A 16,244-nucleotide genomic window follows, 5' to 3' on the forward strand; every position below is an offset into this window, starting at 1 on the left:
ATAAAAGATTGACATGTATACTACGAATCAATCAACTTAGCATAGAAATGAATAATTTATTTGCTTACCAAATGCATATAACTGTTTATAGAAAATGCAAATGCTAAAATAGATATATTACTTTTTATTTGGGTGTGGTTGACGGAACTTGAAATTAGTAAAAACAATGTTTATTAAAATTAAAATATCTGAAACCATTGTTTTAAAGAAAATTTATGACAAAAATACTCTCATTCTCTTAGAATTAACCATAAATATACAGTTATAAATGTCCACAAATAACTTATAACTTATGTGAACATTTTTATAAAAATGATAGATACTAATTACATACCCAAAACATTTTTAAATGGTAAAAAGGTAAAAGTAAGATTGTTACTTTCTTCATAAATGAAAACCATAATCATATATTGATAATAATAATGTACTACAAATTAAAATTTTTAAAGAATTCATGCAACTTAAAAAAGTTAATTACTTTAACGTGATTCTTATTTAAAATAAAGCGACACATCATAGAAAATAACTCAAAGCACTTATTGTTATATAATAATCATATATAAAAATAACTCATAATTACTAAGCTTTGAATTTCGCAGCTGACATTGTTCCAATTTTATATGGAGTTTTTCAAGTCTGCATTTAAATTCTAAAGTATTAATTTATTGCAATTGCAACACAAAAATTATATCAATATAAATGAAGTAATAAACAAAACAAAGAGAGTAAAAAGATAAAAAAAAAAAAAAAAAAAAAAAAAACTATGGATTAAAATGTCGGCAACGTAACTCTTGCCTCGTATACAAATTATTATAATTCAACCATATAATAACCTGAAATTGTGAAACACACTAATCAAATTATTGCCTCGTACACTAATTAACATGAACGTTTAAAGTAATGACAGGTGCAACCACAAGTTTTCAAGCCATCAAGGATTTTCAACCCGTGGGGTCATTTGTCCTCTTACAATTCTTTTTAAAATATTCACAAATTCCAAAATTACACCTAATTTAGGAGACCTATTTAAAATGAGCGGTTCTATAAAGATATCGAACAAGAACTTGAAATATGGCAAGCGAGAGCAAAACTGAAAGGAAACCCAAGATTTTGTGCCTCCATGGCTTTCGGACTAGTGGAGCAATCTTGAGGAAGCAGGTCCAAAGATGGCCAACTTCTGTTCTTCATCAATTCCATCTCCATTTTATCGACGACTCAATCCCTTCCAAAGGAAAATCAGACGTCGAAGGAATTTACGATCCTCCCTATTTCGAGTGGTTTGGAACCAGCGAGGTCCATATTAATTGTTTTTCCTTCCTTTTTTTATTTTCAAGTCTCTCTATATTTGAAATACTGATTCATTCAATTTCTCAGGACCCGACCAATTATGAAAATTTGGAATCGAGCATTGAATTCATCGAGAGTTACATGCTTGAGCACGGACCATTCGACGGACTTCTCGGTTTTTCACAGGTAACTAAGCGTTGATTCTCTTGAATCTGATTTGGATTGAGTTAATTAATAATTTCATAATTTGAAGCTATTTTTAGGGGGCAATGTTATCGGCAGCACTGGCGTTGCTTCAAGCGAGGGTAATTAAACACAGATGGCTGGTTGTTCTTTGTTTTAATCTTTGTTTTCAATTGTCGAAATTTGAATTTTAATCGGCTTGCAGGGAGTTGCACTGACGAAGGTCCCGAAGATCAAATTCGTAATAGTAATTAGCAGTTCGAAACTGCAATCATCATCCTTGGCCGCTCGAATAGTTTATTCTACGTCTATTGCATGCCCATCCCTCCATTTTTTAAGTAACTTTCCGACATCTTCATGTTTCTCATTTTATATTTGTTTTCTTCAAAGTTCGAATCCAACCTTAAAAGAAAATTATTTAAAATATACTCTAAAAACTATTATGAATTGTAACGTTCTAAACAAAGTTATAGAGTTAGAAGATATTTTTAAAAGTTTAGGGTTTAGAGTTTACAAAAATTAATATTTACTAACTTATAACAAATCTAAAATTTTGCTATAATTTACAAATATTTTAATTTATTTTACTATTTTAAAAAATGATCCTTACAATTAGATTGAAGTGATTTTGAGATGACAACCTATACCCTCACGATCAAAACCTCCGACTTTTCTTTTTCAAAATTAAAAAAAAAAAAGAAAGAAAGACGACCTCTATCTTGTTGAGAAAGTAGAGTAAGGTAGAAAATTAATTAATTATGGTTATAATATACCACCCAATATGCTTAAATATGCAAACACTTTTTTCTTTTAATATAAAGAAAAAATACAAACAAACTATTTACTCGAAAAAAAATTATTTCATTAATTGTTTTGAAAGGTAAATATGTTAGTCTTTTTTTACAACATTTTTCCACATTGCAACGTGAGAGTTAGTTCAATATTTGAGATCGAGTCAATAAAAGTCTCGATCCGTTTGAATTGAATTAAAAAAAAAATGTTTTTAAAAATTCTTTTTTGTTAAACTCTATTTTTAAAAAACTGTTTAAAATATAGTTAAAAATTTATTTTAAATGACTTCCAAACACTATAATTCTTTTTCTAAAAACAATTTGTTTTATAAATTAAATATTTGAAATTGTAATTCAAATCAACCACTTTATTGAAAATCAAATCAATTACTGTTGATCCATTCATTTTTTAATTTTACACATTTGATTGCATTTCACATTATTAAAATTGATTTTTAAACTAGATAATTTTCAAGTAATTTATAATTAAATGACAAAACAATTTAAACCATTTTAAAATAACAGTGGTTTGCATATGTAGGTGAGGAAGACTTCTGGATGCCCAGTGGATTAAAGCTTCTACAATCATTTGTTGAACCATTAGTAATTCATCATTCTAAAGGCCACATAGTACCAAGACTTGGTAATATTTAATTTATTCACCTATCTATCTATCTACATACGTGTGGGATTTTCTTGTGGTAATTTCTATATTTATATAATTTTATTTTGCAGATGAAAAAAGTTTGAAGATTGTGAACGGATTTATCCAAAAGGTTTCAAAGTTGTGACCACGCATGAGTTTAAATAATTGAATCGAATTTACTTCTTAAATAAGTTCTCGAACTTTTATCAAAAGTATATCTTAATTAAGTACGAAGATTTAAATCGTAGAATCTTAACTTTGTTGGAATTTTATTATTACATCAACACAATACAAATATTAAAATGATAAAGTCTGAAGTATTTTTACTATTTGATAAATTTCACTACTTAATTTGATATACTAAAAGACTAATATCATTCCTCAATTTGTTAAATAAGTATAAATGTTTATTTAAAAAAAAAAAGAGTCCTATAAATCCGATTAATCCAAAAATAGTAATAATAATGATAAAAGCAACAAAGAATTTTCTCCAGAGATTAAATGTTTTCTTTAAATACCTAAAAATTCAGTTAACCTTATGCATTTAATTAACTTAAATAACCTTTATTACAATTTTCTAAAGAAATAAATACAAATCCCCGTAGCAACTTCATTGCTATGAAATTAACATTACTTATTAAAATCTTAAATTAATAATTTTGTATCCATCTAGAATTTTTTTTTTAATTATTATTTGAATTGAATAAGACCATTTATTAGTTATTCATAAATATTTTTGACTCCATTCCATTTACAACTTAACTCAAAATGACTTAAATTCCTTTCAAATTATACCTAATTAAGTAAGAAAATTATGTAATACATAATTCTACCTATTTAGATAAATAAAAATATAGAAATAAATGATATTGAAAAACACTGCTCATACTAATAAAAGTATCCAATTGACTCTAATGTTTGTCAGAACACTAAATTAATCTAATTCCCTAAGTGTTATAAGTATGTATTAATAATTTCGAAAAAAAAAACGTGAATCAAATTGATTTAGTCAAGAGATCCAGAGTTTGTAAAAGGTAGTTGTTAGGAATAGAACAAATATATACATATTTACAAAATATAGAAAAAGAAAAAAAAGTACATAAGATTGAATGAATTTTGAATATATTTTGTAAATAGTTTTAATATTTTGTAACACGTATATTAAAACTATCTAGCTAATCTCTTTATTATTGTTGCTTTTAGTTTTATTAAATATGAAATCGATTTAAAATTAGTTTATAAGTTTTTAAAATGTTACAATTTATCGTTAAGATTTTAACTTTGTTTCAATTTAGTTTCTAGAATTCAAGAAATACACTTATGACCTAAACATTTTTTTTACAAATTACTCACTTTCAATCTTTGGTATTAATTTATGTTATGCTTAAATCTTGTCTACCTTGAGTTGTGTCACAAGTGTCGAATGGTCTCGTTATTTAGCCATCTTTCCTCAGGTTGAATCTCGATATTGTTCGAACCAACTTGCAAGAAATCGTTGTATCCATATATTGCAAAACTTACTACGATTTGATGCTTAAGGTTAATATTAGAAGTAACTATTTCAACCGAGTATAAAAAAAAAAATCTAATATCATTTTTGGAGATTCTAAATTGAAATTAAAACTTTTTAAAAAAAAGTAAGTAGAAATGAATATTTATTTACTAGTTTTTATAATTGACCCCCTCACATTATCGGTGCTCCCTCGCCCCTTAATAAATCCACCTTTGGTTGATTGGGTTTTGTTTTTGCTATTTTTGTAAATAACAAAGTACGAATGCTATAAATTTAATTATCATAACTTGTTTTACTATTTTTGTAAGTGTTCCAAAATTTAAAATATAGTAATGATAAAAATATGTGATAGACGGTAGGGTAGTGTTGGTTAGAGAATACGAGCAATAAGGTTTATTACAAATAAATTTGGTTGTATTTAACATTTTTTTTTAAAAAAATTGTTGCTATATATATAATACCAATCCAATATCTAATCTTAAAACGACAATTCGTTAACTACTCTTTATAATTGACAACCCCAACCATGGGTCGAAATGTTGGCAACGTATCTCTTACCTCGTCTAAAAATTATTATAATTCAACGATGATAGCCTCAAACTGTGAAACATACTAATCAAATTATTGCCTCCTACACTACTTAACATAAACGTTTAAAGTATGAGAGATGGAACCACAAATTTTCAAGCCATCAACGATTTTCAACAGGTGGGGTCATCTTTCCTCTTACAATTCTTTCAAAAATATTCCCAAATTTCAAAACTACAACTAATCTATGAGACCTATTTAAAATGAGCAACTCCATAAACATAAAGAATGAGAACTTGAAGAATGGCAAGTGAGAGAAAAATTGAAAGGAAACCCAAAATTTTGTGCCTCCATGGCTTCCGAACTAGTGGAGCAATATTGAGGAAGCAGGTCCAAAGATGGCCAACTTCCATTCTTCATCAATTCCATCTCCATTTTATCGACGGCCCATTCCCTTCCAAAGGAAGATCAGACGTCGAAGGAATTTACGATCCTCCCTATTTCGAGTGGTTTGGAACCAGCGAGGTCCATATTAATTGCTTTTTCTTCTTCTTCTTCTTCTTTTTCAATTCTCTCTACATTTCAAATACTGATTTGTTCCATTTCTCAGGACCCGACTAGTTGTGAAAATTTGGAATCGAGCCTCGAATTCATCGAGAGTTACATGGCTGAGCACGGACCATTCGACGGACTTCTCGGTTTTTCACAGGTAATCAAGGGTTGATTCTCTTAAATCCGATTTGGATGGATTTAATTAATAATTTCATAATTTGAAGCTATTTTTAGGGGGCGGTGTTATCGGCAGCACTGGCGTTGCTTCAGGCGAGGGTAATTAAACACCGATGGCCAGTTGCTCTTCGTTTTAATCTCTGTTTTCATTTTTCGAAAATTGAATTTTAATCGGCTTGCAGGGAGTTGCACTGACGAAGGTCCCGAAGATCAAATTCGTAATAGTAATTAGCGGTTCGAAACTGCAATCATCATCCTTGGCCGCTCGAATAGCTTATTCTACATCTATTGCATGTCCATCCCTCCATTTTCTAAGTAACTTTCCGGCGTCTTCAAGTTTCTCATTTTATATTTTTTCTGTTTAAAGTTCGAATCATCTTAAAGAAAATTATTTAAAACACACTCTAAAAACTATTATAGTTATTGAATTAGAAGATATCTTGGATAGAGTTCAAAGTTTACTAATACATATGATAAGACTATTATTGATATAATTAAAATTTTGTAATGTTTTGTAAATATTTTAATTTATTTTATTATTCTTAAAAGCGACACTTACATATATATATATATTGATCTATACTTTTACTATCAAAATCTCTAACTTTTTTTTTCAATTTTTTTTTTTAAAACAACCTCTATCTTGTTGAGAAAGTAGAGAGTAGCGATGTATTATGATAGAAAATTAATTAATTATTGTTATAATATACCACCCAATATGTTTAAATATGCTAAGGGGTTTTTTTAATATAAAGAAAAAAGAAACAAACAAATTATTTACTAAAAAGGTTATTTCATTATTTTTTGGAATTTTTTTTAAATATTAAATTTTATAAAATATTTACTAAGAAGAAATGTTTTTCAACAAATTCATTTTTATTAAAATGTTTAAAATATAATTTAAAATATATTTTGAATTACACTTGAAGATATAATTTAAATGCACCATACAAAACAATAAACCATGAAAATCAAATCAATAATTTTTATTCAAAATCAAACCATCAAATGCCGTGATGATTGATTGAAAATCAAATCAATTACTCTTAGATCAATTCAATTTTTAGTTTTACTCCTTTCACATTATTAAAATTGATTTTTAAACTACTGAGATATTTTTCAAGTAATTTATAATTAAAATGACTACACAATTTAAACCACTTTAAAATATGGTAAATTTCATTTTATGAACAATAATTAAGTATATAGCAAAACTATAGACTTCTGTCATTGATAGAATTTGATAAATTTTATTATATTTGTAAATTTTTTAAAATGTTGTTATGTACTTAATTATTTTAAATCTAATTGTTAAATTTACAACTATCTCTTCAAAATACTGAGAATTGCATACGTAGGTGAGGAAGACTTCTTGATGCCCAGTGGGTTAAAGCTTCTAGAATCATTTGTTGAACCATCAATAATTAATCATTCTAAAGGCCACATAGTACCAAGACTTGGTAATATTTAATTTATTCATCTATCTATCAATCTATATACGTGCGTGTGATTTTCTTATGGTAATTTAGATATTTATATAATTTTATTTTGCAGATGAAAAAAGTTTGAAGATCGTTGACGGATTTATCCAAAAGGTTTCAAAGCTGTGACCACCTCAAACTAAAGAACACACATGGGTTTAAATAATTGAATCGAATTTACTTCTTAAATAAGCTTCCGAACTTTGTATCAAGAGTATATCTTAATTAAGTACGAGCATTTGAATTTTAAAATCCTAACTTTGTTGGGTTTTTTTATTTATTATTTTTGTGTTGTGGAGTTCATTTTTATATTGACACAACACTAAATATTAAAATGTTAGTGCGTTTGAGGGAATGGTTGAGTTATGGAAGGGTTAGGGTTATGATAAAACTAATTTTATGATAAGACGTGTTGGGGGAAGTGTTATATTGCTAGTGATGTGATATATATATTATTTAATTAATCTTTTTAACAAATTCATATTTAAAATTCAATAGTGTAAGTGATTTTTTTTTTTCAAATCATCTTACGTCGCCTAAATAATTGACTTAATTTATGGATTGGTTTTGTCCATATTGAACATGTTGTCGATTAAATTGTTCACTAGTATTCGATTGCATTGCACCATTTCCAACCTAGTGAGCTAAGGTATGACACGCAATGTGCAAACAACCTCTCTACGGACCCTACTTTCATCCTCGAGTGTCAACCGCAACCACGCTACAATGAGACTCAGCTCGTTTGGTATGAAATTAACATTACTTATTAAAATCTTAAATTTATAATAATTTTGTATCCATCTAGATTTTTTTTTAAATTATTGTTTGAATTGAATAAGACCATTTATTAGTTATTCATAAGTATTTTTTTTTTACTCCATTCCATTTACAACTTAACTCAAAATGATTTAAATTCCTTTCAAATTCTACCTAAGTAAGAAAATCATGTAATGCATAATTCTACCTAATTAAATGATATTTAACAACACTGCTCATACGAATAAAAGTATCCAAATGACTCCAATGTTTGTGAGGAACATTAAATTAATCTTACCTTTTAAAGAAATGTAATTCCGTAAGTGTTATAAGTATGTATTAATAATTTTAAAATAATTGTAAATTAAATTGATTTACTCGAGATCCATAATTTATAAAAGGGTAATCGTTAGAAACAGAAAATATATATATATATATATATATATATATATATATATATATATATATATATATATATATATTTACGAAATATAGAAAAACGAAAAAAAGAGCATAGTAGGTTTAATGAATTTTGGATATATTTTGTAAATAGTTTCAATATTTTGTAATATATGGAATTGAACCGTATATTAAAATTATATGGCTAATATATATTTTCATTTTTGTTGCTTTTAGTTTATCAATTATGAATTTGACTTAGATTTAGTTTTTAAGTTTTGAAAATGTTACAATTTGTACGTGAGATTTCAACTTTGTTTCAATTTAATTTCTAAAATGCAAGAAATATATTTATGACAAATTACTTACTTTCCATAATTGGTATTTAATTTATGTTGATGCTTGAATATAGTCTAGGATGAGGTGTGGTACATGTGTCGAATGGTCTGGTTCTCTAGTCATATTTCCTCTAGTTGAATTCTAACATTGTTCAAACCAACTTGCATAAGAAATCGTTGTATGTGTATATTGCAAAACTCATTACAATTTGATGTTCAAGCTTAGTTTTAGAAGTGACTATCAAACCAGCATAAAATGAAATAAGATCTAATATCTTTTTTGAGATTAGATTTTAAATTTTATTAACAACTGAATTGAAACAAAAACTTAAAAAATAAAGTAAGTAGAAATGAATATTTTAAAGAAAAACTTTCAAAATATTTTTATAAAATACAGAAAACTCTTTCGTATGTTTCATAAATATGTATGAAGAAAAAAAGGAACCCATTCACGGCCGCGGCTGCATATGCCCTTTTCCTATAAATAAATATATTAAAATTAAACAAACACACTGCCGTCAGCACGTTCGTTTTCTTTCTTTCTTTTTTAAAACGAGTCCCAATCAGAAGTTTCCCGGTGAGGAGGAAGACGGAAGGATGAATGCTCTACCAATTGCTTTTTAAATGCCTCCATTCTTCCCTTCCCTCTCTTCACATCAATCTCTCACTACAATTCCACAATTTCGTTTCCCCACGATTCCAATCATGGGAAGCGATCAAAAATTCTTCACAAAACCTAGATTTCTTTGCCTCCATGGCTTCCGTACCAGTGCAGCAATCCTCAAGAAGCAGGTCGGAAAATGGCCGCTTTCTGTTCTCGATCAACTCGATCTCCATTTCCTCGACGCTCCCTTTCCCGCTGAAGGAAAGTCCGACGTCGAAGGAATCTTTGATCCTCCTTATTTTGAGTGGTTCCAATTCAGTCCAGTACGATTTTGCTTCCCCTAATTTCGATTTCCTTGTAAACCTCTCCATTAATTTTTTTAATTTTTATTTTTGTCCCTTTATTTTTCCATTACAGGAGTTCACGGAATATAGGAATTTCGACGAGTGTCTCTCATTCATTGAGAATTACATGATTAAGCACGGACCATTCGATGGATTCCTCGGTTTCTCACAGGTAATTTCGTCTTCCTCTAATTCTTTTCCTAATTACTTAAGCGGATCTTAATCGAGTGTCAAATTGTTGTTGAATTTCGCTATTTCAGGGGGCGATACTATCCGCGGCTCTCCCTGGATTTCAAGCTAAGGTACCCTAATTAACAACAGCTTCCTCTGTTCTGAGCTATTAATACAATTATTTCATTTGAATTCTCTAAAAATAAGATTCTAAGGCGTCGGTGCGGTTGATTAATGGTTGCAGGGAATTGCTCTGACGAAAGTCCCGAAGATCAAATTCGTGATCATCGTGAGCGGTGCGAAATTCAGATCGGAATCTGTGGCTGAGAAAGCTTACTCGACTCCAATTGGATGCCCATCCCTCCATTTTCTAGGTACCTCCGCATGATTTCTTTTGTCCTTACCCTCTGCTTTTTCAAATATTTTGATTCCTTCCTTTGTTTTTTCCATAACAAACAAACCACTCAACAAAATTTGTCATTAATCTATAATTTTCTACCAGATATACAGATCGTTGCAATTGACTATTTTTCTACATTTCTCAGTGTCTTCTCGTTAAACTATACGTTACTCTACTCATTCACTTCTCGACCATCTAAGTAGTTTTCATAGGAAAAGATAATGATTTTATTAAAATGAATTTGAGGGAATTAAGTCCATGAAGAATATAAATTATTATTATATTCTTCTAAAAGTAAATAAAAAAAGAAAAAGGCTAATTGATTTCTAATGGTCCTGGCTGAACATGGGAAGTTGTTAAATGTGAAATCACATTTATTATTTAATTTAAGATGCACTTATTTGTTTTGAAATGTTTGATTACAACTTTCATTCTAAAATTATAATTATTTAATCAACTTATAAAACTTATGCTTAAAGAAATTTTGTAAAATAATGGTGGCAGGTGAGGAAGACTTCTTAATGCCACATGGGAAGAAGCTTCTGGAATCATATATAGAACCAACAATTATTACTCATCCAAAAGGCCATACAATACCAAGACTAGGTAATACAATATTTAAACTAATTTCACTTTTGCTTAAATACATATTTACTTGCTTAATTTCTTATGCTAATTTATATTAATTTCTTCATTTTATTTATATTTTTAGATGATAAAGCTTTGGAGGTTATGGAGAGTTTCATTCACAGGATTTCAAAGATCTTAAATGAGAATGAAGAATAGATGTCTTATTTTTACTCATGGAAAAAAAAAAAGAATTATGTTTATTGTATGATAATTTTGTAATATAATCTTCATGTTTATCGCAATATATGTAATAATGGAAAAAAAATGATGATGTTGAGACGAGTTTAATCTCCCAATGTCAGGTTAAAGTTATTGGTAGTTTAACTTGATTCAACTTCTTCAAAAATTATTTATTCATTTCATGGAAAAGAAAACTATTAACGTTGCTTTTATAATTTTGAAAAGATATTTACACTAAATTTTCTCTCTCAACTAAAATTTATTATTACGATGTCAAACTCAATTTAGAGTAATTAGCTCTAACTAACGCAACCCGTTGAGTTTAATATTTATGTAAGTATAAAAAAATCGAATTAAAATGATTAATCAAAATTTAGTATCAAACGAACGGTACAAATCCATGAGTAACTGACATAGTACATGTTATGATGTGATATATTTTCTATTATTTAAGAAGTTTCAATTTATTATTTTATGTTTCTTAGCTCAAAAAAAAAAAAAATCACAAAATAAAGACTTGATGCAAACAACAACAGTTGATATGAGAAGGTAATTGTAAGGTTCTCTTCTTATAGTTCAAATCTGTTGAATCTATCAAATACCTTATTTTCTAGCCTCAACTAAATATGGGGTGTGTGAATTGCTTGAACCTTTGGCTAAGAAGGCCCACTTTAACGAGGTCTTTTTCTTTTATGATGTAAGTCAGATTTGGTTAACATTTAGTTCACACTCCAATATCAAAAAACTATATTGGGAATACTAAACTCTAAACTATAACTTGTATAATTTTTCATTTGTCTGTTGTACTAGAAACAAGAAAGTGAGATTGAATATTGTGTTCCCACTTTGGTTGGATCTTTTATTAACTAAAGAACCGTTGCAACAAAATCTTCCCAAGACCATATTATTGCTTAAAAAACAAGTTATTTGGAATCTCCATAAGAGAAGTATTAATTTATTTTAAATTAAAAAGAGAGGCTATTTTTGTACAAATTAATTAGCTTATACTTCATCCATATTGATTTACTTGCCATTTTACAAATTCAAGGTTATTTCTTAATAAATAAGCAAACGTGTCCAGTTTCATAATCGGATTCTCATATATTTTTCATTCCTTTTTTATTTTTCAATCTAATTTATAATAAGAAAGGAAAAAAGAAAAAGAATTCAAAATTGAAACGTTGACGGTTTGACCCCTACGTTTCCAACCGTTAAAAAGGTTCCACGTATTCTGCGTTGTCGGTTTTCTCTTTATTTATTTTAATTATTATCTGTCATGAAAATAATAAAAAGAAACATTATCTCTAATTTCTCTGTATAAAAAGAAAATAAAATATAAGAAGAAGAAAACCAAATTAAACGAAAACATTAGATAGGAAGAAACCAATTAAAACACCGTCCAAAAAACTTCATTTCTTCCCGTTGATTTCACCCTCACCGGAGATCCTTTCAAATGAGTCAGTCTCTCCCACACCCTCACCCCGATCCATCCAATCCCCCTCCTCCGAAACCGTCACACTCCGATCATACCGATCCAGATACCAACCATCGTTCCGGTGATTATTCTCCCTACCCCAAGCTTGATCCTAGCGACGTTGCTCCCCCGCCGCTGCCCGAGAACTGGACCACCGTCCCCATGGGCTCCCAACCCCAAAATCCACCTCCGCCTCCACCTCAAACTCAGCCAAACAGCGAGGCTCGTGCTCCCATCTCCGAGGGAAATGCCACCACTCTGCCGACTGAAGCTAATCCCTATGTTTCTGCAGCTCCGGCTCCTGGAAATCCTTCTTCCTCCAAGCGTAAGTTCTTTTGATTTCTCTAGATGTTAATATTTATTGCGCATTGTGAATTATGAAATTCATATTCAATGGATGTGCATGTTTGATGTATGATCAGATACAATGGATTCCGTGAAGGTGATGCTTGGAAGATGGGGAAAGAGAGCGGTTGAGGCAACCAAGAAGGCTGAGGATCTTGCTGGGAATATGTGGCAACACTGTAAACCCTTAATTCTTTCTAATAATCAACGCGTCTTTAGCTTCTCATCGCTATTGATTCATTTTAATTTAATTTAAATACATGATGGACTTGTAAATGGTTAAGACGAGATTTTATGATAATCTGATAACATACAATGTTGTATCTCCAATTTGATTGCAATACTATGTCAAGTTCATTTGAACACAGATCTTTGAGAACTTACAATTGTTCTGCTTAGGATTTTGGCATTAGGCGTTTCTTGGAACTATTTCTCTTACGTTTCATTTTTATTATATCCTCTGGTGTTTTATGTGTTGTGACATTCCACTGAGCGAATTGCGTTCTTCTTATTGCCTGGACCTGAATTTAGGATTACCTTTTATCTGGCACTGTAGTATAAGCAATTCCTGCACATCCTCATTTGGAACTAAATGTTTGGGATAGTCATTGCGAAATAAACATTTTTTATTGCTGTTTTTTAAACATTTTACCTGCTTCTGTTAATCAATAATGATAACCAAAGCAATTTTGGTTTCAAACCAGTGAAAACAGGGCCTAGCTTTGCTGATGCTGCTGTGGGAAGAATTGCTCAGGGGACGAAAGTTCTCGCCGAAGGTGGTTATGAGAAAATCTTCCGACAGACTTTTGAGAATACACCTGAAGAGAAACTTCAGAAGGCATATGCATGTTACTTGTCCACATCAGCTGGTCCAGTGATGGGAACTTTGTACATATCAACGGCTAAACTTGCCTTTTGTAGTGACAATCCTCTTTCATACAAAGTGGGTGAGGAGACTCAATGGAGCCTGTACAAGGTAAAATTGAATTGTTTAAGCGTACTTTACTGTTCAATAAGCCTTCGAGAATTAGGTGATACTAAAAGTTTTGGTTGAATTGACGTCAATTTAAGTGAAGAAGATGTGAAGGATGGGCTATCAATATTTTTAATAGTGGGTAAACTAGAACTTGGCATTTGACCCATTTGGGAACACTAACTGGATGTAGGTAATACTGCATTAAGTGTTTATACGAGTGAAGTCAAGTCAGATTCTAACATCTCTAAGTTGCATAATCCACCCAGTTTCCTCTTGAATCTGTTTTGAATGCTTCAAAGCTAAATACAGAATCATGAAACCCTTAAAGAACCAAACCCCACATATTACGCTTCATTGTGAGTCTGTTATGGATCTACTGCTAAGTCAAAAGAATTATGCATTTAGGTTTAAGAATTTTTACAAGACCTTACAACACCAATACAATTTACAAAGAAATAAGGCCATCTTCTTCTATTGATTCAAAACATAGATATATTTAGCCTTTTGTTCATTAATTTGAACACAGATTTGATTTGATTATAATCATCTGCTGAGTGCTGATCAGAGGATTCCTCAGTTGATCCGTAGCTTCTTTTTTTAGGATTTGATGATGCATGTTTTTCACGTGCTGTGTTCATTATGAATGTATTACTTTTATTAGATTATGGAGTTTGTAAGATCACGATGCAGCCGTCCATTTTGGAGTTGCATCCTCTTCTTTGCTTGATCCACACTATCCTTTCTGTCTTGTATATCGCCTAGTTTGTAAGAAAATTGATTGAAAATCACCGGTATCTTCTGTTATATGGTAGGTGGTGATCCCACTACATCACCTAAAATCAGTCAACCCATCAACAAGCAAAGCCAAACCAGCTGAAAAGTTCATACAGGTTATCTCCATTGACAATCATGAGTTCTGGTTTATGGGGTTCGTATCTTATGATAGTGCAGTGAAAACTCTTCAAGAAGCCCTACATCCCAACAATCCATTGTCTGCGTGAAATCTTAGGAAGGCTGCCATTCTCCATCTTGCCGCCACGGTGAGCATTGAAGTAAAACTCAGATTTTGATGTTATACAAAAGTATTGTAGAAATACAAATGGTGAAAAACTATCCTTTTATTTCTTTGGGTAATTCTATTGTAGTTTTGGTAGTATTGTTGTCCTTGTGGACTTCATAATTCATATTTGAATTCTACTGTGTATGGATTGATTAAAACAGAGCAGAGTGAAACATTGGAAATTGTTTGAACTTTTGTAGATGCCATCTGTAATTTTGTTGATTGAAACGTAAATAGTATTCATGATTGTATTATATTACTTTCCATTTCGTCCTTAGTTTTAATCAATCCATATTTAATTAAAAGTTCCATATTGAACACAATTTTTTAATTAATAATGATAAAAAAAAATGTAAAAAAAATAGTTTAATCCTATTTAATTAAAAATTCTAAACTAAACCTCTAAATTTTGTGTGAGCAAAGACTTCTCAAAAGTTTGAAACTAAATGGGAAGTGGAAACTAAACTTCAAATTCAAAGTTGAAAACAGATAACAATTTGAAATTTAAAAATAACAAAGAACATAGGGCTGCATAATTTTCTGAATATATTAGTAAGTAATATACGAAGGAACTAAAGATTGAATTGTTCGTAGGGTATAATGATAAGATTGACGATATTTGGGTTCATCATTCCACATTGGGCTTTCAACTCTCATTTTGGCCTCAATCCTTTTTGTTCTATTTATCTTTTGAAAATAGAGAAAGAAAAAGAAGTTAAATATTTATTTGGTGTTTATTCCTTTTTCTTTAATCATATATCAAGAAATTTGCTAAAAAAGATGAGACATCAAAAAATATGAAGTGTTTAGTCTAACATTGAAAGGCCAATAATAATTGAATGTTTTCTTAATGGTTCATGTCTGCCAACAACAAGTGAGTATCGTTCAACAATTATTCACCTTCTGTTTTTAAGCAACAGTTTTTTTGTTAGATTTGATAGCCTTTTTAAGTTTCAAAATCTTATATTTTTATACTTCTTGCAAATCTTTTCTTTTAATTCTTTGGGTTAATAAACAAAATGAAACTTAAACTCAACACTTTAAGGTTAAAATATATAAACATGAAATTAAAGATGCAAAAAGGGCAACACACATTTGTTAAATTTCTCAAGTACAAGAAACACAAAGTGTGGTTTAATGTTGTTTATGTTTAAGCTTGGTGGTTCCTATAAACAAAATGGAAAAGAAAAAACAATCTAATTATTCAATTAAAAACTAAAAGAAATGAAGTATCTTAAAAGTTTAATTTCGACCTTATGATAACCACATAGTAAAAATAAGAACTTTCTTTTATGGTGGTAGGAGATTAAACTATTTATCAACATCGTATAAACATACTTGTTAGAGGTAACACTTCTCTTGAAGCCGTATGTATTGTTGTTAGGAGAAATCGGTACGATAACTTCAAT

The 16,244-nt window shown here is 29.7% G+C and overlaps 4 protein-coding genes across 4 annotated transcripts; all 4 read left to right on the forward strand.

Annotated features, from left to right (window-relative positions):
* Nucleotides 1-991: 991 nt before the first annotated feature.
* On the forward strand, nt 992-3,224 carry LOC101217403 (dihydrofolate reductase). The gene is made up of 6 exons (XM_004152567.3): nt 992-1,293; nt 1,375-1,473; nt 1,551-1,592; nt 1,676-1,808; nt 2,803-2,904; nt 2,997-3,224. Exons 1-6 carry the CDS (start codon nt 1,072-1,074, stop codon nt 3,050-3,052), a joined length of 654 nt encoding a protein of 217 aa, XP_004152615.3. The 5' UTR covers nt 992-1,071; the 3' UTR covers nt 3,053-3,224.
* A 1,292-nt stretch (nt 3,225-4,516) lies between these two features.
* LOC101217630 (esterase OVCA2) lies at nt 4,517-7,404 on the forward strand. Its single transcript, XM_004152568.3, has 6 exons — nt 4,517-5,473; nt 5,559-5,657; nt 5,735-5,776; nt 5,860-5,992; nt 7,036-7,137; nt 7,232-7,404. Exons 1-6 carry the CDS (start codon nt 5,252-5,254, stop codon nt 7,285-7,287), a joined length of 654 nt encoding a protein of 217 aa, XP_004152616.2. The 5' UTR covers nt 4,517-5,251; the 3' UTR covers nt 7,288-7,404.
* A 1,739-nt stretch (nt 7,405-9,143) lies between these two features.
* On the forward strand, nt 9,144-11,190 carry LOC101217166 (dihydrofolate reductase). The gene is made up of 6 exons (XM_004152566.3): nt 9,144-9,578; nt 9,673-9,771; nt 9,860-9,901; nt 10,015-10,144; nt 10,675-10,776; nt 10,883-11,190. The coding sequence occupies exons 1-6, from the start codon at nt 9,276-9,278 to the stop codon at nt 10,954-10,956; spliced, it is 750 nt and encodes a 249-aa protein (XP_004152614.1). The 5' UTR covers nt 9,144-9,275; the 3' UTR covers nt 10,957-11,190.
* Nucleotides 11,191-12,316: 1,126 nt separating this feature from the next.
* LOC101216927 (GEM-like protein 1) lies at nt 12,317-15,089 on the forward strand. Its single transcript, XM_004152565.3, has 4 exons — nt 12,317-12,779; nt 12,877-12,978; nt 13,504-13,775; nt 14,588-15,089. Exons 1-4 carry the CDS (start codon nt 12,434-12,436, stop codon nt 14,774-14,776), a joined length of 909 nt encoding a protein of 302 aa, XP_004152613.1. The 5' UTR covers nt 12,317-12,433; the 3' UTR covers nt 14,777-15,089.
* Nucleotides 15,090-16,244: the final 1,155 nt, after the last annotated feature.

This window comes from Cucumis sativus, chromosome 2 (assembly GCF_000004075.3).
Source record: "Cucumis sativus cultivar 9930 chromosome 2, Cucumber_9930_V3, whole genome shotgun sequence".
NCBI lineage: Eukaryota > Viridiplantae > Streptophyta > Magnoliopsida > Cucurbitales > Cucurbitaceae > Cucumis > Cucumis sativus.